Source organism: Silurus aristotelis (genome assembly GCF_946808225.1).
Source record: "Silurus aristotelis genome assembly, chromosome: 10".
NCBI classification, from domain to species: Eukaryota; Metazoa; Chordata; class Actinopteri; order Siluriformes; family Siluridae; genus Silurus; species Silurus aristotelis.
In genome coordinates this window covers 12,792,861-12,814,769 of record NC_139583.1, presented here as the reverse complement: position 1 = coordinate 12,814,769, position 21,909 = coordinate 12,792,861, and the positions used below count along the sequence as shown (strand labels likewise).

Sequence of the window (21,909 nt, the reverse complement as noted above, 5' to 3'; positions counted from 1 at the left end):
AGTGTGGCACAGCCAAAAGCTGATTGCCCACCCAAACTGAGTAATTGGGGAAGTAGGGCGATGGTCACTCTGACTGAGCTCCAGCGATCCTGTCTGAAGATTAAATAAAGTTCCAGAAGGACAGACATCACTGTAGCCCAGCACCGAACTGGTCTTTTATGGCTTAGCGGTGTAACGGTACAAAAATACAGTTATGGCAAAGAAATATAAAACTGCTTGGGTAAATATTAAATAAAAAAATAATTTATAAAAAATTAATATGTAAAAATAAAATGTCAAATGAATGCAATACACTTGTATTATATTGATTAAATTAAGTAATTGATTAAATGTAATTAAAAAACTATAAATATATAATATACACGCATACTCAATATTCAGCATACTTTAAAGATGACTTTAGGGCTGCCATCCTTTATTCATTCATTTTCTCGCCATGTTGAATTGTCAGGATTTTCTCCTTTTAAGAGAAATTCTTAAAGCAAACACTAAAGAATTAATATTGCTGTCGTAAAAACGGAAGTAGCCCTGATTTTGCGCATTCTAACCAAAATAAGCTTTACAACGCACCACAAATCGTATTTCCTGTGTGGGGTGAGTAGCCACAGTGATGCTGCTCTAACTCTTGGCAGCGTTGTTTGTTTTCAAGTTAAATAATAATAATAAAAAATACAAAAAAAAAAACAAACAAATTGTGGTCCGCCGCTTAATATGTTCCCTGTGAGAACTCAGATTTGAACTATGTTCTGCACATAAAAAGGATTGCCTAGTCTCACGATAGCCTAGTACACATGTGCCCTGTAACAAAAAATTCAGATATTAATACGTGTATCGTTACAACCCAATTTATGGCAGAGGGGCTAGACTGGAGCTTCTCCTTGGTGCAATATTCATGGAAGCACCTAAAGGACTCTCAGACTGTAAGCAACATGATTCTCTGATTTGAGGAAACCAACTGTTTGGCCTCAATCCTAAACGTTATGTCTGGAGGAAACCAGGCACTACACCAAAAAAGGAGGCATGGTGGTGGCAGTATAATGCCGTGCAAGCAGGGACTGGGAGACTGGTCAGGTTTGAGGGAAAGCTGATTGGAGCAAAGTACAGAGATGACCTCAAAAAACTATGTGAATGTCCTAGTGTGTCCCAGCCAGAGCTCTCTGGAACCCCTTTCGAATATCTCTGGAGATACCTGGAAATATCTGTCCGTTGACAGTGTCTATCCAACATGACCAAGCTTGAGAGGATTTACCATGAAAAATGGCAGAAAACCCCCAATCCAGGTGTACAAAGCTTATTTCATTATATCCAAAAAGATTCAAGGTTGTAATTATTACCAAAGGTGCAAGTACTGAGAAAAGGGTCTAAATACTTGTGTACATGTAAAAAAAAAAATAAACCGCTTGTCATTATGGTGTGCTGAGTGTGTGGGTTAATGATGAATGAAGGTGGAGGGAAGTGAATACTTTAAGGTTTTGTCTTATATTTTGTTAAATTATCGAAAGAGTTTCAGCTTGCACACGTGAAAGCCAAACAGACCTAAGGTAACAAGGTCCACTTTAATTCAGACTCGGGTAATGCACTACTGGGTGTGAAACACTAGCTGGTAGGGAGAGTGTTCAGTGTGTTGCTCAGTGTAGTTTTTCTGCTGTGATACTTTGGGAAGCAAAGCCCTGCTCTGCACGTTTAAGCATTGTGTAACAGTAGAGATGTTCGCGTGCTCATTTGCCAGCAACGGTTTTTAATTTCACCAGGTGAAGGTCAGTTGGAAATCGTCCTGACACTCAGAGGGGAAACCCTTCGTTAAAAACAGACTGCATTTCATTCATTTTCTGATGCAAAAAAGTGAATCTTGGCCCTGCTTGAATCTCCTTTCTCACAGATGCCCTTGCAGAGTCCTACCCCTGGGACTGTTTTGTGTTTGCGCTGGCGGTCTTTGTGACGATGACCAATCAGATCCACAAGTGGTCGCACTCCTACTTTGGCCTGCCACGATGGGTCACACTGTTGCAGGACTGCCACCTAGTGTTGCCCCGAAAACACCATCGTATCCACCACGTGTCCCCTCATGAGACCTATTACTGCATTACTACAGGTACACACACACACACACACGATTAATTCTAAAGTGATCTTAACAATGTTTTTTCCAAGCAGGTTTTTCGTAGTAGGAAAAAGTTTATGGGTTAGCATTTAGACTGGTGATGTTATGAAGGTGGTGAAATTAAATGCAGAAATGAATTTAAACAAATTTTGATCACTATATTGGCAAAACTTTAAGGACACTGACCATCTCACCCATGTGTGCTTGTTAAAACATCCCGTTCCAGATTTAGTCCCACCTTCGCTGTTATAATAATCCCATTCTTCTGGGATAATGGACAATAAATCATTGTCCATTCAGCCACATGGTCTGGGATGCAGTTTGGCCCTCTAGTTCCAGTGAATGGAAATCTAAATACTACAGCACATAAAAAGATAATCAGGAAGTGTGTGAATCCAAATTTGTAGCAACAATATGACAGAGGTTCATTTAGAATTTCTTTTAAAATCTTAATTGTTTTCATACAGTTAAGGAATATACATTTAACCAGTGAGTCAGCATTGTGTCTCTGGTTTCCAGCATAGCTAAATCCAAAATGTCTGTTGTCTTGAATCAGCTACAAGTGTGGGGAAATTTGAGGAAACTCTTACCTCTAGCTGTTGCATGTTTAGATTAAGGCTTTACCGTGGTTAACATCAGTACTTAATGTCACACAATAGCATATCAAGTGTCCTTTTTCATCCTAGGTACTTCCAGAATTTTGCTTAAACCCTTAAGACTTTCTCTCTGTTCCTCCTTCATCGCTACAGCACGCATTTTTACCTTTGCAATTTGAACCGTATGCCGGTTTGCAATCCTGTGTTCCCGGATCAGGGACTGCTGGACATATCTTCTAATATGAAATTCTTTTGCTTTACACTTGGGGATTTTGCCTTGTTATTTAATTACAGCTCCAATATTATCTCGTCTCAGATCTCCATCACAGTACACTTTTCTGCAATATTGCATCCATCTTCATAGTTATTTGTGGTGTTCGTTTGTTCTGAATACATTTTTCAATATTAAAAATAACTTAATAAATGATAAAAATAAAAAAATATCCTATTGTACCATGGTGACTGACTGATGTCCCTCTAGAAATATAATAGTGCTTCTGCACTAAATATTAGCAGTATTTGAACTTGACCAACACTCTCCGGTTACAACCACATGCCATTCACTCTTCTGCTGCTTCACCTCTTTGATAATGTTTGCACTGTACAGACACGTGAACTCGCCTCAAGTCTGATATCAGCTATGTTTACACAAAATAGATAATTTAATAGATAGTATACTGCACTACCACATAGCAGCCTCACTCTCTGTTCACCTCTCTCTCTTCCTTATACGGTCATGGTCAGTATTTCACCCATATTAGCCACCTATGTGTATTTGCATATTGTTTTTCTTTTGCTGTAAATTCCAAATATTACTGTGTGTGTGTGTGTGTGTGTGTGTGTGTGTGTGTGTGTGTGTGTGTGTGTGTGTGTGTGTGTGTGTGTGTGTGTGTGTGTGTGTGTGTGAGAGAGAGAGAGAGAGAGAGAGAGAGAGAGCATTAAACCCCTGTGATAGCTGGAACACTCAGAATGCAGTGTGTGTGACTTTTCCAGAGCTGAGTGGGGATGCATGTGCGTCACCCTATGCCCCTGTGGACAGCAGATGCCAGTGCGTGGGTGGAGCGTGCACAAGAGTGTGTGTGTGTGCGAGAGACATAGAAAGCAAGCAGGTCCTCCTTTCTGTGTCCCTATTTCAAGATTAGTGAAGAGACATGATGAAGAGAAAATAGGAGAGTCGTCTCCCCCCCCCAATCCCCCCATCGTATATCCCTGTACACCTCTCTCTCTCTCTCTCCCTCTCCCTCCTTTGCTGTCTCTTTCTATGGAAAATGTCTAAACATGGCTGGGGCTCCTCCACCCTCCTTCACCAGGTCCCCAGGGCCCTCAGCCTGCCTTTGTATGTGCGACTGGTTGACAATCTCCATGTATATTTAATGCTAACCTGCTGTCAGTGCTAACAAACAAGCCTGCATGGAGAGAGACAGATTGAAAGGAGGGAGACAAAGAGGAGTAATCAGACAACAAGACACGCAACACTGCTCTTACATTGAGAGGACCACTGCAGGGACCACACACACACACACACACACACACACACACACACACACACACACACGCAGCAAGCAAGGGACATGACATAGGACATGTGTAGATGGAGTGGGATGTTTGATTCAGTGCATGTCATGAGTGAGTGAGGACTCGTCAGTCCTGCTCAATCTGTGGATCGAAAGTCTATATATTACAGAAATACATCTCCATAACTCAGGCCATTGTGGTTAGCCAACGATACGATACGCCACATTGATATACAATTTCAATTTGATTTAACACAATGTGATTCTATGCAATATGAGTCAAGTCATGTCAAGTTTATTTGTATAGCGCTTTTCACAACAGACATTGTCTCAAAGCAGCTTTACAGAAATCAACAGTTAAGGTGAATGGTGTGCATTTATCCCTGATGAGTAAGCCTTGGCAACTGTGGCAAGGAAAAACTCCCCTAGATGTTATGAGGAAGAAACTTTGAGAGGAACCAGACTCAAAAGGGGAACCCATCCTCATTTGGGTGACATCAAGAGTGTGATCATAAATCTTTCAACAGTACAGAACACTGGAGAGTGAGAACTAACATGAGTACTGGAGTATAAGATTATAAGTGATGTTCTTTCTGCAGTCTTATACAGTCTATATGGTTAGTAGCTCCTAGTTTAATGAGCTCAGCATTTGTGATCGTCACAGATCCAGCATCAGCTTCTCCATGCCAGAGCCTTTAAACACTTCAGGAGGTCCAATGTCAAAACTCCACACATGTAGTGGGATCCAGTTGGCACTGGTACGTTTAAAGATGGTTTGGGAGGTCCGTAATCATCACGAGGTGGGAGGTGACTGGAGCTGGAGGAACCTCAGGGTGTCTCGGGATGGGGAGAGAAAGAGAAGCAGTGGAGAGAAATTAGCGTAGCTGCTGTTCATGATATTAACAGCACACCTTGTGTGTCCAAACTTTTGGTCTGTACTGTATAGGGTTAGGGTTATATTATACATACAGTACAGACCAAAATGAGCAGGACACACCTGCTCATTCAAAGAGTTTTCTTTATTTTCATGACTATGAAAATTGTAAATTCACACTGAAGGCATCAAAATTATGAATTAACACATGTGGAATTATACACATAACAAAAAATGAACTGAAAATGTCATATTGTAGGTTCTTCAAAGTAGGCAGTAATCTAAGCAAAAGGTGGCTACTTTAAAGAACCTACAATATGACATATTTTTAGTTGTTTTACACTTTTTTATGTATATAATTCCACATGTGTTAATTCATAGTTTTGATGCCTTCAGTGTGACTCTACAATTTTCATAGTCATGAAAATTCTTTGAATGAGAAGGTGTGTCCAAACTTTTGGTCTGTACTGTATGTTCTGGAGCACAAGGTTATGATGTGATGTGTGTTATGTGTAGGCTTTGCTAAAAAGATATATTTTTAATCTGCACTTAAACTGGGAGAGTGTGTCTGAGCCCCGAACACTGTCAGGAAGACTATTCCAGAGTTTAGGAGCTAAATGTGAAAATGCTCTACCGCCTTCAGTGGACTTTGCTATTCTAGGAACTACTAGAAGTCCAGAGTTTTGAGATCTCAGGGAGCGTGACAGATTGTAGCGTGTTAAAAGACTAGATAGGTACGTGGGAGCCAAACCATTTAGTGCTTTATATGTAAGAAGTAGTAGTTTGTAGTCTATTCGAAACTTAACAGGAAGCCAGTGCAGGGATGATAAGATTGGGGTTATGTAATCATATTTTCTTGACCTAGTAAGAACTGTGGCTGCTGCATTCTGAACTAACTGAAGCTTGTTTAATAATGACGCAGGACATCCACCTAGTAATGCATTACAGTAGTCTATTCTGGAGGTCATGAACGCATGGACGAGCTTCTCTGCATCAGATATAGATAACATTTTTCTGAATAATAAAAGCACAGCACATCGACTAATAAATAAATATGCAAATGTTAAAAACGATGTATCGCAAGACATCACAAGCGAGACGCATGTGTTACAAAGTGAGATCTGAGAGGTAGTGCTTTTATCAGAAGTAACTGTTCTGAGGAATGATGCAATCCAGTGACTATATCAATACGATCAAAAGCAGTGTTCAAGAAATAATGAAATGAATTATTAATAATATTTGCAGTAAACAATGCATTTGCAATGTAGACTGTTGACTAAGCTGTGGGTGCTAAGCAACATAAAGGGGAAAAAAAAGATATCTGTGGTTTGAGTAATGGTTTTATTTTTATTCAACCTGCAGGATTTAATTAGCGTAAAGTCTTCATGCATGCATGTGTATTGAGAAATTTGAAGAAAATGGCCATGTCATGTAACTGGGGTGTGATCACAACAGTTTATCATGTTACCTTTGTACAGTAAGTTGGAGTCGCTTCTGTAAAACCCTGTTTGACCTTTTTCAAAGACAGACGAGCTTAAGAGCTTTAAGTCCTGGGCTTCACCTGAAGATTTGTTGGGGATCAAATTTGAAACATACCACCCCAGCATCAGAATACTTTTCTTGACCTGCACATGATGCAGAACTAACTAAATGGATTTTGAGGCTATGATCGCTTGATAAGATGGCAGAAATATCCGTGGTGCTAAGACATTTATTTACAGTATATTCAAACACTTTTATTATGAAAAAATGCCATGTGTCTCTCTCTTTTTTTTTATCCTGAGCAAATTCTGTTTTAAATGTGTTATTTGGAAAGTTGTTTTATATACGGTTTTTGCTTCATCTACAGTTACTGCACCCAATTCTTTTCTAAACTGTTACCACAAAGGTGGATGCTGTACAAATTTTCCTTTTACTTGAACTAGGAGAACCAAACCTGTTTCAGCATGATGCACATGGTAAAGGTGTCATGCGGATTTAAGATTTTTAGCAGGATTTGGTTCTATCAAGCTGATCCTGCTCATATAATATTAAAAACCCCAAAATGAAAATATTCATATTAAGAAATTTATGAATTTTAGAGGGTATGTGATTCTTTTTTTTTTATTTTTTTTTTTTATTCCATTTAATTTTTGTATAAATCTCTCTCTCCTGCTCTCCCTCAGGCTGGCTGAACTACCCTCTGGACCAGATAGGCTTCTGGAGGAGAATGGAGTGGTTGGTGGAGAAGCTAACAGGACAGAAGCCACGCTGTGATGACATGGCCTGGGCCAAAAAGACAGAGTGAAATGATAAGGGAACTGCAGCAGGGTCATCCCTCACTCCTCTCCTCTTCTGAGCTGAGGGCAAACATCTTGGAAGGAGAAAGGCAGAATATGGGCCTTACCTCTACCCCTAATCCACTCTAAACACACACCCCCTCCCCCATTCTCTCAATCACTTATAGCACAGAAAGAGTTCCGCTGCTGAGGCCTTCACCTGTCTCTGCGACGAACAAGTCCTTTCTGACTCCTCCACGTCTCACAGGCTTTAATTCACACTCCCTCACACAAAAAGGGAAGGCCGAATGTAAAGCATGTTGAGTAACAGCACAGCACTAACAACATTAGTGATTAGTAAATCATTTTGTACTAATTCTCCCTCCATCTGCTTGTGGTAGTGGCTTTCTCGTTCCAGAAATGTGTATCCTCTGGAGGTTGGGCTCTCCAGGGGCCAAGAAATAGATCTATTTTTAATCGTATTTTGCTTGCCATCTGACTTGGGGTCAGTTTTTGTATCGCCACTCCATTTGTCCAGACACGCAGCTCGAACCGCGTTCTGCTTCTTTCATTGTTCCACGTCCTCCGTTTGTGTCTGCGGACGACGTCCGTGAGTTTAAATGAGGTTTCATCGGTCAGTCATGTGATCTGTGCTTCAGTGGATGTTCTCCATATCTGTACGTCCCACAGAGCAGATAGTAGAGCTCAGATTGCTGCATGTGAGCACTTGGGATGATTAGTTTTTGGACTAACTAGCAGTCCAGTTCATATTTAAAGTATTTAAAAAGAACTGACTGACGAACTTGCACTTGGTTTTTCGAGCAGTGAATTCACAACGACTCTGCAGAGACACAACCAGAGCTGCTGTTGTAATCATTATTAATAATAATGTTGTTATTGCACGCATGATCAGACCTGGTCCTTGTATCCATGAAGCAGAACAAGCGCAAGCTCCACGCCAAGTAGTAGCAGGCGAACGCCAACTAATCCCGCTGTGTTCCAACACACTTCCGGTGTTCCCACCTGATCTCTGGCCACAAGCACACGCAGCCGCAACAGACCTTTGACACGTTTTCCGTAAAACTCATGAGCACACCAGACTTGTTACTACTTAAAGCAAAAACTGTTACATGTCAGATTTCCAGCAGTTCTTCTCTGAAAAGTAATAGATTAAGTTCCTTCCGATTTCCTACGCTTTTCCAAAAGTTGTGCAGAATCGGAGTTTTCCGTTCTACGTGTTCAAATATATTGGTATATATTTTTTGTTTGTTTGTTTTTACACCAAATGAACTTCATGCTGTATTCAACCAATGATATTTATTCTAATGAATTGAAGAGATAAATAAAACATCACCAAATCTTTTCCTACGATTACACACTGTGCAAAAAACTAAACTAAAGAGAAATTTGGTGTTTGACTGTAAAGCGCAGGTCGATGGTAAGAGTAAGAAAACAGCCATAGCGTGTGTGTTTTTATCTCTGTACGCTCATCTTTCATGATTACAGCTGCACTGGTTGTATTTGTTCCTTCTCTCTTCGGCTTTATAATGTTTCTATTTTTTACTAAGTGATCGGCCTTGTATTTATTCATACCGTCCATCTTGCAGCTAATGCTCGCTGCTAGTCTGCCTTAAATCAACCTTTTTATTAGCTGTTTGATTTAATAAAGATCTAGTACATTATATTGTGGGTTTTTTTTATATTGCTTGTTTTTAGTGTTCTTAATAGTTTTTCCTTTTTAGAACTTTTTATCCTGTATTTTAATGACTCATTTGAAATAATTGCGACTTCGTATCCAACAAAGCAATAATATTGAAAGCTGTATTTCCGAGAGGTGGTTGGCAATGAGTTACAGCCCCCTGTTTTTTTTTTTTTTGTAACAGGTGATTAATTAGATTTTTTTACATGGGTGCAATGTTGCTTTAGAAGTGTGTCGCTTAATTCAAGAACTGCTTAAAACCTGCGGTCTTCTGCGTGCTGGGATAAAGAGGACATACGATTGAGGGCATTTTGGCTCCCTCCAGTGGTTGAAAGGTGTATACATAAAGCTTTAATCCATATCTTTTTTGAGCCTGGCTCTAGTCAGGTATGATGTACAACCACTGAACAAGTTAAAATGTAAGTTATGGAATATGATTAATATTGGTGATCCATATGGCAGATTTTGCATTGTACACACACACACACTCTGTAATTGTTCTCCCACAATACATTAGCGCAACCAGAGTTCAACTGCAGAGACATGGGTAAATTACACATTCATTGTTCTCTCTGTTTTCACTGTGTGTGTTTTTTGTGATCACCTATGTCAGTGTACATCACAAGGTACTTGAAGATGTAAGAGAAAGTAGTTATGAAAAGAAGTAAACACTATTCCTGCACTTATCCACAGATCCGGTGGTGGCAGGACAGATGTTTTGTGTCATCTCTTATATTAAATACTGTGATCAGGCATAACATTATGACCACCTGCCCAAAATGAGGTTGGACCCCTTTTTTCTGCCAAAACAGTCCTGACCCATTTAGCATTAACTTCTTTAGCAGTTTGAGCTACAGCAGCTCATCTGTTGGACCAGCTTTCACTCTTCACGTGCATCAATGAGCCTTGGCTGCCCATGACCCTGTTGCTGGTTCACCACTGTTCCTTCCTTGGACCCTTTTTGATAAATACTGATCACTGCAGATCAAGAATGCCCCACACAAGCTTTTTTCTGCAGTTTTGGAGATTCTCTGACCCACTCATCTAGCCATTATAGGTTGTAAAACTCGCTCAAATCCTCACGCTCGCCCATTTTTCCTGCTTCTAACACATCAAAGTTGAGGTCAAAATGTTCTCAAATTTGGGGAAAATTTCTCCCTAATAGAGAACAAAGAGAGGACACGCACACACACAAAAACAGTTGGATGGAGCTAAGAGGAAGGGTCAATATAGTCATTGCTGCAGAACCACAAGTACAGGAAATGGAGCGGGACCTGATTAAACGTTTATAAACCTAGACTCTAAACTAGACACTACAGATCATCCCTGACACCAAGTTGTGTTCACCTTTTTGGATTAAATTTATTTAGTTGAGAAGATGGGATGAGTAGAACTTTAAAGGCATAACTTTTCTGAGCAGGTAAAGAAAGGGGTGGTAATGATGAGCAGTTTCTTGATGTTCAAGATAGATCAAGATGTAGATTTCAGGAGAATTGGATTTTTTACTGCTTTTTCTCATTGAATTATAGCATTGTAGCATGAGTGAAGAAAATGCTGTTTGAATGAATAAAGCAGGAAAGGATGCAAGATTTGTTGGGACGAGAGAAGGGAGGAGAGAGTTGGGGTGAGTGAAGAGAGAAGGGATGAGAGAGTTGGGGTGGGAGGAGAGAGAAGGGAGGAGGGAGAAGAGCGTTGGGGTGAATGAAGAGAGAAGGGAGGAGAGAGTTGGGGTGAGTGAAGAGAGAAGGGATGAGAGAGTTGGGGTGGGAGGAGAGAGAAGGGAGGAGGGAGAAGAGCGTTGGGGTGAATGAAGAGAGAAGGGAGGAGAGAGTTGGGGAGAATGAAGAGAGAAGGGAGGAGAGAGTTGGGGAGAATGAAGAGAGAAGGGAGGAGAGAGTTGGGGAGAATGAAGAGAGAAGGGAGGAGAGAGTTGGGGAGAATGAAGAGAGAAGGGAGGAGGGAGGAGAGAGTGGGGGTGAGTGAAGAGAGAAGGGAGGAGGGAGGAGAGAGTGGGGGTGAGTGAAGAGAGAAGGGAGGAGAGAGTGGGGGTGAGTGAAGAGAGAAGGGAGAAGAGAGTTGGGGTGAATGAAGAGAGAAGGGAGGAAAGGAGGGGAGAGTTGGGTGAATGAAGAGAGAAGGGAGGAGAGAGTTGGGGTGAATGAAGAGAGAAGGAAGGAAAGGAGGGAAGAGTTGGGTGAATGAAGAGAGAAGGGAGGAGAGAGTTGGGGTGAATGAAGAGAGAAGGGAGGAAAGGAGGGAAGAGTTGGGTGAATGAAGAGAGAAGGGAGGAGAGAGTTGGGGTGAATGAAGAGAGAAGGGAGAAAAGGAGGGAAGAGTTGGGTGAATGAAGAGAGAAGGGAGGAGAGAGTTGGGGTGAATGAAGAGAGAAGGGAGGAAAGGAGGGGAGAGTTGGGTGAATGAAGAGAGAAGGGAGGAGAGAGTTGGGGTGAATGAAGAGAGAAGGGAGAAAAGGAGGGAAGAGTTGGGTGAATGAAGAGAGAAGGGAGGAGAGAGTTGGGGTGAATGAAGAGAGAAGGGAGGAAAGGAGGGGAGAGTTGGGTGAATGAAGAGAGAAGGGAGGAGAGAGTTGGGGTGAATGAAGAGAGAAGGGAGGAGAGAGTTGGGGTGAATGAAGAGAGAAGGGAGGAGAGAGTTGTTTGGCATGACAGAGTTGAGTTGAATACAAACTAAGAAAAGTGGACAGAGAAAGACGAATGCTGAATAGACTACTGCCACCTGCTGGTACGAAAGAGTTATGCTCTCTCACACAAGCGCCGAGACGTACACGCACGATTTGGTATCTCGGATGCACCTGTCTAATAATCATTTACGGTAATGACTGTAATGCAAAAAATAGGAAATAAAATGCAAAAGCAGAGAAAGAATATTTTAATGAAGCCTGGAATGACTGTGCCAGGAACAAAAAGGCTAATATATAATACATAAAATGTACAAGATTGAAAACAGTAATATAAATAGGACAGAACGAACAGTCAAAGTTACAGTAAGAATGTGTAGATTTATGGCTACACCAGCTTAACTTTATCACACACGGGAGTCATCATAGAGGGAGGTGCTGCAAAGCATGTGCTGCAGCTCCTGGCAGGAAGATAAGGGTGGGGGAAAGGCTTTACTGTCTTTACTTTAATATTTCTGTCCTTATTCACAATTATTCCAGTTTAATGGACAGGTTTATAAGTCACAAACACAATACTATGTTTTTATGAAGAAAAAAGAAAAAAGATCTTGATTAGTCTTAAGGCAGACCTGCTGGGTTTCTCATGCGTAGGTTCCTGAGTAAAGGTGGGGGTGCTCTGAGGCCATTTAGGCCGTTCTGCATTGGTGGACCATGAGATGGTGCCAGTGATGGTCCACGTAAATGAAAGCCATATGCTCCATTATTAGGACCATGAGGCCTTGGTGGATATGGACCATGTGAAGCTGGTGGTCCTCTTGGTCCTGTGGGACTCGTTATTATTCGTGGATTTTGTGAGGTAGAGGAACCATGAGGAACAGGAGCACCGTGGGGTGATGATGGGCCACAAATAGCATGAGATCGGAGAGGGCCATTAGGAGTAGGAGGTCCATGGAGAGGTGGAGGACCATAGAGTAGTGGACGATTCTCAGAGGCAGAGGAACAATGTGAAGGTTGTGGAGGTGGAGGTGCTTGTCCATGAGAGGTAGAGGGAGCTTGAATACCACTTGGACCATGGGGTGGTGATGGATCATGAGGTGGAGGAGCCTGAGAAGACCCTTGCAAAATGTTCAGTGAGAGAAGAGGAGGTGGTTTGCTTTTGGGATACGAGTCTAGAGGGGGGAAAAAAAGAAGTCAGGCTTTATAATATATATTATTAATCACAAAAAACTAAATACAGAAAGTATGAAGAAAAAAAAAAAAAACAAGGAAAGGAGGCTCCTGAAAGGTTCCTTCTCAAGATGTACACTTGGGCTACTTTATTTATAGGTAACAATTAGCTAACAAAACAAGTCTTTTGTGAGAGAGAACTTTTTATTGAAATATAAAAGCACATGGTAATATTGTATAAATGAGTTCCAAAGTATGCAGGAATGCTGCTGCTTCTATGCCATTAGTATTAATGTGCTAGAATCTTTACTATGTAGCCCAAAATATTTGGACAGATTTCAGTCCCCCTTTCACTGTTAAAATAACCTCCTCTCTGCTGGGCAGGGTCTGGCTGTGGGGACTTGCTCATTCAGATATAAGTGCATTATAATATGGGCACTGATGTCAGTCGAGGAAGCCTGGGACACACATGACACTCCTGTTCAAAGGGAGGTTAAGCTCAGGGCTCTGTGCTTCTCAAACTACTGAGGTCATATTGTGCACAGGGGGCATGGTCACACGAACATGTTTGGGTCTTTAAATTAGAATGAAGGGAAAGTGTAATGCAACAGAATACAAAGTTTTTGTACCTCCAACCTTGTGGCAATCGATGTCCACAATCTTTTGGATATATAGTGTATATAAGGCATGTATACAGAGCATAGAAAGCCATCTGGATTTGGTCCTACTGTGTGAATTATTCCTACTGACACAAATAAAGATGATGCTTGGCAATCAAAGTGCAGGCATTATGCAAAACAAGTATCAGAAATCTTATACAGTTTGTGTGTACAGGACTGCACTGCTCCTTTTCAGATTCATCAAAAAACACATGCCCCGCTGCTTTGTGCGCTCTGTAACAGTCAAAATATTGATTCAGAATTTTACTATTGGACAATTCAATTTGTCAGATGCAGCCTTAACATTTACAAGATAAAATCTACAAATAATCCCCAATAGCATTCATTCTAATCTGTAATTTGGTCAATTTAGCATTTAAGATCACTAAGGTTGCCAAAGACCATAGTCTAGCATTATGCTTGCCTTCTAAATTATCTGAATACCCTGAACGGATGTTTGTGTGTGTTCATTTGTGTATAAGTAAGCAAATGAATAAATAACCTGGTGTGCTCATTGGATGGCCATGAGCCGAGTTGGCTAAACCAGTTGAAGGTGTCGGGTGCTCACTGGGTTGGGAGACAGGACCGGCGGGAATAGAGAGAAGTGGTGGAGGATTCCCCAGACCTGCAGGGACACTTTTGGTTGTTTCAGCAACCACTTTACCATCTGCTTCAGGAGAGGCTGCTAAAGGAAAATAAAACATTGATGTCTAGTTCAGTCATAATCAGTAAAAAAAAAAAAAAAAAAAAAGATACTGAGGTAAAGACAATTTTGTACTGAAACTCTTTACAAGCATTTTTAAAATCACACACTTTCTGTAAGTTTAATATGAATCACTTTTGCTAGTAGTACAACTACACGGTATAGGTTACCTTAAATTCTGACTGTTGCAGAATGGAATCACAAACTTTTCCCTATTCGGTATTTCATTACAAACGGAACTGTTTAGGTGTGTGCGCATTTTGTATTTACATTTACCGGTAACTAACTTGAACAAAACCCTGGTATTTATTGTGTGAGCAATGCCCACATAGCTAGCTAGGTAATAGAAATCAGGCAGACTCACTCTTAAATAAGGTCTTGATAAGAGGTCGACCGATTAATTGGTTTGCCGATTATTCTGCACCTATGGTGGATTGCTGGATCTATCGCCATACCGATACCTGGGTTGCGGCTGTTGCTGGAGTGGCTGAGAAGGTCCTCTGTAATTATACAGTATGAGAGCGGCCTCTAGAGGCGAATCACTGACACCGTGTGCTGTTTGTTTTGACAAGGGAGGCTACGCACTGTACCTCATTTATGTTGGTTCATAGTGCGTTAACTAAAGTTAACAGATAAAATCAAAATGTCTTTAAAAATATATGACTAAATGTTCGACAATACTTCGAAAGAATTTATTAACTTTAATGACACAAATGGAATCTTACTGTAATGCGTTACCATTTTGCATAAATACAAATAGGCTTGTATAAAATATCCATCTTGTCTTCACAACATTGATGTCTTCACAATGGCCAGAGCATAAAAATTACATAAAAATAATTTTTTTTAAATAAAGATCAATACTATTTTTTATCCAGAATTAATTTTAAAAACTTTCTGTTGATTAATTGGTTATTGGCAAGTGCGTTCCAACTTCGCTATCATCGGTAAAATCCACTATCGACCTCTAGTTGTGAAGTAATCCTGAATTAAAAAGCTGCACCAATGAGACAACAGAACATAGAGTAAATACACACACACACACACACACACACGCACACACACACACACACACTTCGGAATCCATTATTACCCAACTCAACTCTAGCGTACACTGTGCCGCTATGTTCAGCAGGAGATCTCCATGCAGACTCACCTTGCAGATGGTCCTGGCGGTTGTGTACATATGCAGCGATGGAGTCCAGTTCCTCTGGGTACAGGTGCAGGCCCTCAGCCATGAGGAGGAGCAGGTGGCGAGTGGCGGAGGGCACAGCGTGGCGCTCCAGCTTGGCCCGCTCCAGGTAGTCATCAGAGAGCTCAGAAGCCCTTGCTGCTGCCTCCGCAGGGTCACACTGACGGCGCGCACCACTCGTTCGCCCATACTCCGTCATCACCAAGTCCAGAGCCTGCTCTCTGGGCATGTTGCGGTGAACTGTGGGAGTGAAATGAAAACTCAGTCACAGGAGGGGAAAGACTGCATGTAAAGTGCACAGTGAGAGTTACTGCCGTTTATGCAGAAGAAGAGCAGCAGCTTAGTGCCAGCATCGTCACACACTTTAACAATATGATTTTATATGCAGCATTTCCAGACTAAATCAGGTTTTATATCTTCATTGGTCCATGTAACCAGTAATAATTGAATACTGGGTGTTTACTCTTAGAATTCTTTTCAATTCCTTTTGATTTCCTTAATGCGTGAAAGTAGGGCTGGGCGATAAATCGATTTTATCGATTAACTCGAATGTGTAGTTTACATCGATCTGTTTTTATAAAAATCGGGTTTCTCTTTAATGTCCGCCGACGCTCCCTCTGGGCTCCCATAGTTTCGAACGAACTCAGCCCTCCCCCCGCGTTTTCCATAGAGATACACAAACAACATGGCAGCGAGCAAGCAAAGGTAGCAGTAGCATCAATTTACTGCAGCACCTCCAACAAAGGCATGCTGTCGAGTGGGAGAGATGTAGGGCCCTACGAATTGAACAAGACAGCGGCAGCACAAGACTGCGGTTAAGCAGCCGCATCCTGAAAATATACGGTTAAGCAGCCGCACTTTGTTTAGTGTTGCGCGTCTAATCGTACACTTACGGTATGGGTGGTGAGAGCGGTCAAAATACATGTAAAGACGCTTCAGAATGGCGTTTCCATTAAGAAACAGAAAAATCTGAGCGTTTGAATCACCATATTTAAACACTCATAATACATTTTTTTGTGGTTTGCTCAAGCTTTCAAATAATTCTTATTTAGAATCCCCCTGTCTATTATATTCTTATTTCAAATTTCAACTCATTTTACTGTGGAGTTTTGGAGAAAAGCAAAGGCAAAATCACTCCAAGCATCACTTGTTCCACATTCAAACACTCATAAAACATTTTTCTTTGTAGGTTTGCTCATTTTATGTTATGTCTCTTTTCACAATTTACAATTGCAGGGCCTGTCATCTTGTATTTTTGGCTTGTTGTTTCTGATTGCACTTTAACCTAAAGTGGGTTATAATCCCAGAAGGGTAAATAAACTTTATTTAATAAAGTTAAAACTTTTTTTGAACATTTTCTTTGTCATATGCAGATTCATGTTAAGCAGGGGGGGGGGGGGGGGGGGGAAGATCGATTTAAATCGCAAATCGGATTTTTTGTGAAAAAATCGGGGATTTTGTTTTAGGCCATATCGCCCAGCCCTACATGAAAGGTTTCAGTAAGAAATTTGTGGCTTTAGATGGAACAGTTAAACTAGATGGTACAGTTCAATGGCTGCATGACTGCTTCACTGTCACAAGCAGAATGTATTGTATTTTTATATGTCATTATATTGATGTTGCTGCAAGGAACTTACTTTTGAGAGACTCTGAAAACATGATTACTGTGCATGAGGAAAGAGCGACATTGGTTTGTTCGATGAGAATACATAAGGGGGAACCATCGGAACGGACATCTTTCAGGGCCTGGGTCAAGCCTGCCTCTGCCTGCAGGTAAAGCATTTCCACTACGAGGCCACGCTCCTGCAAACAGTGGCCTAATGATTTTGCGTAATCCCTATGAAAGAAGAAGAGGGATAGAGCTTGTTACTGACCTCCGGGCAGAGGAGGATGGAGACTCGTGTGTGGGAGGATACAATATGGTGTTGCCTGGAATGTATTATTATGAAAGGTTATGCAATCAATCAGCCATACAGATTAACACTGAAACTAACACATAGGAAAAGCTGTTTTTTTGTCTTGGAGCACTACAGATTATTATGCCCTGCATGAAAACTATTGGGAGAAAGAGCCTCAGCAATTTCAGGGGTTTCAAATACTAAGAGCCACCAAAGCAAACATTTCATAGGTTAAATGTAGTTTGACAATTGGGCAAGTGGTCAGATTCAGAATATAAAAAACTCAATATAGTTAATTTCTTAATTTAATCTAAATGGATGGCTCTATATTATAGCTGTAAAACAGAATGATAACTGGAAATGAAACACCAAAGGAAGACTTCATAAGAATGGTATTATTTTTTTCCTATGACCAGTTGTTGACTATAACTTCTAGGACATGGACATTCGTAGATTATGTAATTACATGTATTAAACTAGGCATTGATCTTGTATGACCAGTATTCATTTTATGCAAGAAACTGCTTTATATTTCCACATAATGCAATATTTTAATATTAAGAAAAGAAACATATTTTAATGTATAAGTTTACCATTGTATTTCTTGTAAGGCTTTCTATTTCATGTTTGGACTATTCAGATTATTGTCAGAGAAACAACAAATACGAATGTTTTGCATTTTAAAACACAGTCATCGGTATGTTTAAGTGTCAGTCTTTTAGAATTTCTAGTTATATATTTAAAAATTTCTATATTGCATGTATATACTGCATATAGCATTTATATAATACATGTTAAACCACAGCTTTTGTTTTAAACCCTTGCTGTGAAGATGTTTTATTTGCATGTATAATGTTATATCAGTGACTGAGTGTATGATTAACAATCATTGCTAAATCATTATACATTTATTATACAAGTTAAGAAATTATTAAGATACCAAATAATCAATTTTAGAGTGTCAATTACTCACAAGTTCTGGTTGTTTAAAGAAAGCACGACACAGTCAGCAGGCTGCTTGGCTCCTTCTCCATGAAAATGTTGATAAAATCTCTGGTATAGGGCACTGCGTTTGTCTCCTTCAATCAGGGTGTTAACTGATAAAAAATAATAATTATAAATAATTATAAAAAGAAATAATAAAAATACTGTTTATTCTTTACAATAAACTGGTATATAATTCCACATTGTTCCAAATGCTACAGGGCGTGCAATACTGACTAATGTAAACACTTTATGAAGCTTTAATAAGACAATCGTTTCAAGTGGCATTGGTTATACAAGAAAATATACCTTATAATATTTACCATTTGCCTTATGAGGTGAAGGTTCATATATTTTATAGTCTGTGAGTTCGGTGTACACATCACCCTGTTCCAAATTCTCGAAGCTGAAAACAAAGATTTATTTTAGTCCTTGTAAAATTCAGGACATTAATGGAAGCCTTACTCTGGGGTAAAAGTTCCTTTTCAAATCTGCCATAATACTGAAATATCTGTCAGACATACACTATGTGGACAAAATTATTGGGACACCTGACTTTTTCCAGCCACATGTGATCTTCCCCAAAACGTTTCTATGAATTTGGAGGCACACAGTTGTGTAAGATGTCTTTGGATGTAGAATTAATGAATGTCCCTGTGCAAAAAGTAAGCATGTTCAAACTAGGTTTACATGGCTTAGAGTAGAAAACACTGAGTGGCTTGCTATAGCGCTCTGACCACAACCTTGAACTTTAGAATGATGGAACACCCCAGGCTTTCTCATCCTCACCGTACCTGACTTAAACACAAAGCTACACAACCACACACTTCACTGAAGAGTGAAGGTTATTATAACAACAAATGTAAAATGAGATCTTCAAAAAAGCACATACAAATGCACATGGACAGGTGTCCACAAATTTTGGTCCATATAGTGCACGTTTAATATGGTTGTACCTTCCTGCTTCATGGCGTAATTCTTTTCTTTCCTCTCGACCAAGATATGGCTGACTTCGGAAAGGTCGAAAAGGTTTTGCTCCACTAAAACAAATAGCAAAAATAGCACTTATTTTCAGTGGCAGAAACAGTAATAGTGCTGACTTTATATCCAGATTACACCTAGAAATTATTCAGTCCACAAAAACCTAATTAGATGCATTTTATTTTTAAATCCTTTGAAAAAGTGGTACGCTGCCATTCATCATAAATTTGTGTTTTATGGTTTATTAACATTCAATTTGTTGATTTTTTTTTAGGTGAAATAAACATTATCTCGCTACAGTGGCACAAGGGGTGGGATTTTTTTTTTTTTTGGGCAGCAAGTGAAAAGTTGATGTGTTGGAGGGAGCAAAATTGGGCCAGTGCAAGGATCTGTGCAACCGCAACAAAGGTGATGGTTAAATAACCAATTCAGAGAATGTACAAAAAGGCAGCACTTTTTGGTGTGTTTTATGTACCCAAAGTGGTCCAGGGAAAAACAAACAGGTCAAGAGCACCCAAGGCTTACTAATCTGCATGGAAAGTAAACGCTAACCCATCTGGTTCAAGCTACTGTAGCGCAAATTGCTGAAAAAGCTATAATACAAAAGGTGTCAGAACACAGTTTGTGTATAAGGCAGCGTAGACACAAATCTAACTGCTGTCCATCACTGACAGAACATTAAATCCACACCATGTGAAAGTTTTGATAAATCAGTTTCTTTGACATCATGCCTATGGCCGAGAAGGCGATCCTACAGAGGCAGTGTGATGCTTTTGCCATTGTTCTGCTGGAAAAACAAGAGTCCTGACGATCATGTGGATTTTTCTTTGACGCGTAGCACCCACCGAAATATTGTTGTAGACCAACTACACTTTGTTTTTTTTTACTTTATTTCTGTGGGGGGAAAAAAACATTATGCACTTGTTTTTTGCATTGTGATTCTGCAATTATGATAAGTTGAGTTACATTTTCATTATATATGTAATAAATACATTCACAATTGGACCATATAATATGTATATAAGTAATATATTATGAATGTCATTGAGATAGAGAGATAGAGATAGATAGATAGATAGATAGATAGATAGATAGATAGATAGATAGATAGATAGATAGATAGATAGATAGATAGATCATTTTTATATTGAGTTGGGGAAAATTAACAGCTATACGGCGCTTAATATTCCTAATATTAATATCTATGTTTGAATAATACGCCTAATAAAAAAAAATAGATGTATGTAATGAAATAAATGTGTAGTGAAGAGATGGGAGGCACTGGTTTTAGTGAGTGTTTGGAAAGCCGGGTTTTGCAGGCTGTGTGATGGTGAATACCCGCGGGAGAGATGCGGCAGCCTCCGCCTACTCCGCGCACTCCGCGCCCAAGACATCGACAACCGGCTAACGGTAAACACTACAGGAAGAACAGAAAAGCTTTCTGGTTAGAAAAGAACACACCGTTTTATATATTGGAAACTAAAATATGACACGTGTACTAGTAAATTACAGCCACTAATCACAATCACCCCACTAGCCGTGTAGTGAGGAAACGCTCCTGTTAGCTGCTGAAATGAGCTAACGGTGGCTACAGATACCTCACTAAAGAGTTAGCTCAGAAAACATGTCTATTATACAGCTGTTTAAATTAACCAACATGCAGCAACATTGAGTACATGGAGAAAATGAAATATATCAGCTCATGCTAACTGGAGGTCCCATTTATGAACCTAGCTTGCATGCTAACACCGAGATGCTATATAAAGTAGCATACCTGGTGTGAATGGCTTGCGGGTGTGCAAGAGTTATTCAAATAAACACCTTCTAACCTTCACCAGGAATCAGGAAAATAAACTAAAGCCGAATGCAAAGACTTCATGAACAAGCGCGAGGGTAATTTTTCCAGATACGAGGAATTCTTCCTCTACAGAATTTGCTGAGGAAGTATGTGGAGGCGTGTGGCGCCCCCTGGCGTACAGAGAGGGCAAATGCTGAATGGCTTAATAGGGCCGCGCTTCCACACTTTTTTTGCGTCACGGACCAGTTTCACGCAAGACAACAGCGTCAACTCTTATATTAGCATACATATTGTATGTTTTAATTATTCATTTAATTCTTACATATAAAATAAATGCATTAACAACCTAGTGCAGAATCAGTGGGCGCTTCATTTATCAATGCATTAAAAAAAAAAATACCTGCAGATTGCAAAAAGTAAAATAACGATTAAAATATTTTGCTTTTTTGTGGCCTGGTAACAAATGATCGACATTTGACAGATAGATGGATAATTATTTCCATACATCTGCCTTGCATTCATCCATCCATTCATTCTGTCAGCCATCCATGTTGTCCTGTTTATAGTCGATGGATCAGAAACCTATCCTGAGAACTATTATATAATTGAATATTGATTATTTTCCCATCTTTCTACCCAAACCTTTACTCACATTCAGTAACGCTTTGTCCCTGGTAAGGATTTAATTGCATCAGAAACCCATATAAGATCGGAATCCACTCAAAATATTGGGAAAAAATATATTAAATGTCCATTTAAGTCTCTCTCAAATGTTGCTTAGGCATGAAAAAAAACAACAAAGAAAAACCCATTGAAGTCTATAGATCACTTGAAGCAAACAATTAAG

General features: G+C 40.0%; 2 protein-coding genes and 2 long non-coding RNA genes across 6 annotated transcripts in view; 2 read left to right on the top strand and 2 right to left on the bottom strand.

Moving 5' to 3' along the window:
- The window catches only part of LOC310731993 (plasmanylethanolamine desaturase 1), a 33,278-nt gene extending 24,253 nt beyond the window's left edge, over positions 1–9,025 (top strand). The window contains exons 5-6 of the mRNA XM_083552138.1: positions 1,880–2,092; positions 7,251–9,025. Of these exons, the coding sequence (XP_083408264.1) occupies positions 1,880–2,092; positions 7,251–7,372 (335 nt within the window). The 3' untranslated portion in view covers positions 7,373–9,025. The remainder of the gene's footprint in view (positions 1–1,879; positions 2,093–7,250) is intronic.
- On the bottom strand, positions 8,133–9,913 carry LOC310732019. Its single transcript, XR_014535338.1, has 2 exons — positions 9,802–9,913; positions 8,133–9,724 (listed from the first exon to the last, which is right to left on the bottom strand). It is a non-coding gene; the product is annotated as an uncharacterized lncRNA (long non-coding RNA).
- An 899-nt stretch (positions 9,914–10,812) lies between these two features.
- Positions 10,813–13,054, top strand: LOC310732020. Its single transcript, XR_014535339.1, has 2 exons — positions 10,813–10,971; positions 11,596–13,054. It is a non-coding gene; the product is annotated as an uncharacterized lncRNA (long non-coding RNA).
- On the bottom strand, positions 11,916–21,251 carry LOC310731967 (uncharacterized protein). Of its 3 annotated transcripts, none has more exons than XM_083552092.1 (10): positions 21,094–21,251; positions 20,603–20,681; positions 19,240–19,323; positions 18,607–18,689; positions 18,273–18,396; positions 17,039–17,238; positions 15,366–15,641; positions 14,009–14,191; positions 12,310–12,849; positions 11,916–12,141 (listed from the first exon to the last, which is right to left on the bottom strand). In XM_083552092.1, exons 2-10 carry the CDS (start codon positions 20,656–20,658, stop codon positions 12,104–12,106), a joined length of 1,584 nt encoding a protein of 527 aa, XP_083408218.1. In that variant the 5' UTR covers positions 20,659–20,681; positions 21,094–21,251; the 3' UTR covers positions 11,916–12,103. The 3 variants fall into 3 exon arrangements, with proteins under 3 accessions (XP_083408218.1, XP_083408219.1, XP_083408217.1); XM_083552093.1 differs by having other exon boundaries at positions 14,009–14,188; positions 21,039–21,228; XM_083552091.1 differs by having other exon boundaries at positions 21,039–21,226.
- Positions 21,252–21,909: the final 658 nt, after the last annotated feature.

Coding starts and splice junctions, on each gene's coding strand:
- LOC310731967 (XM_083552092.1), bottom strand. CDS start 20,658: ATGTCTTGGGCGCGGAGTGCGCGGAGTAGGCGGAGGCTGCCGCATCTC. Junction 18,397..18,606: donor TTCACCTCATAAGGCAAATG/GTAAATATTATA, acceptor ATTTTTTATCAG/TTAACACCCTGATTGAAGGA. Junction 12,142..12,309: donor ACGCATGAGAAACCCAGCAG/GTCTGCCTTAAG, acceptor TCTTCCTGCCAG/GAGCTGCAGCACATGCTTTG.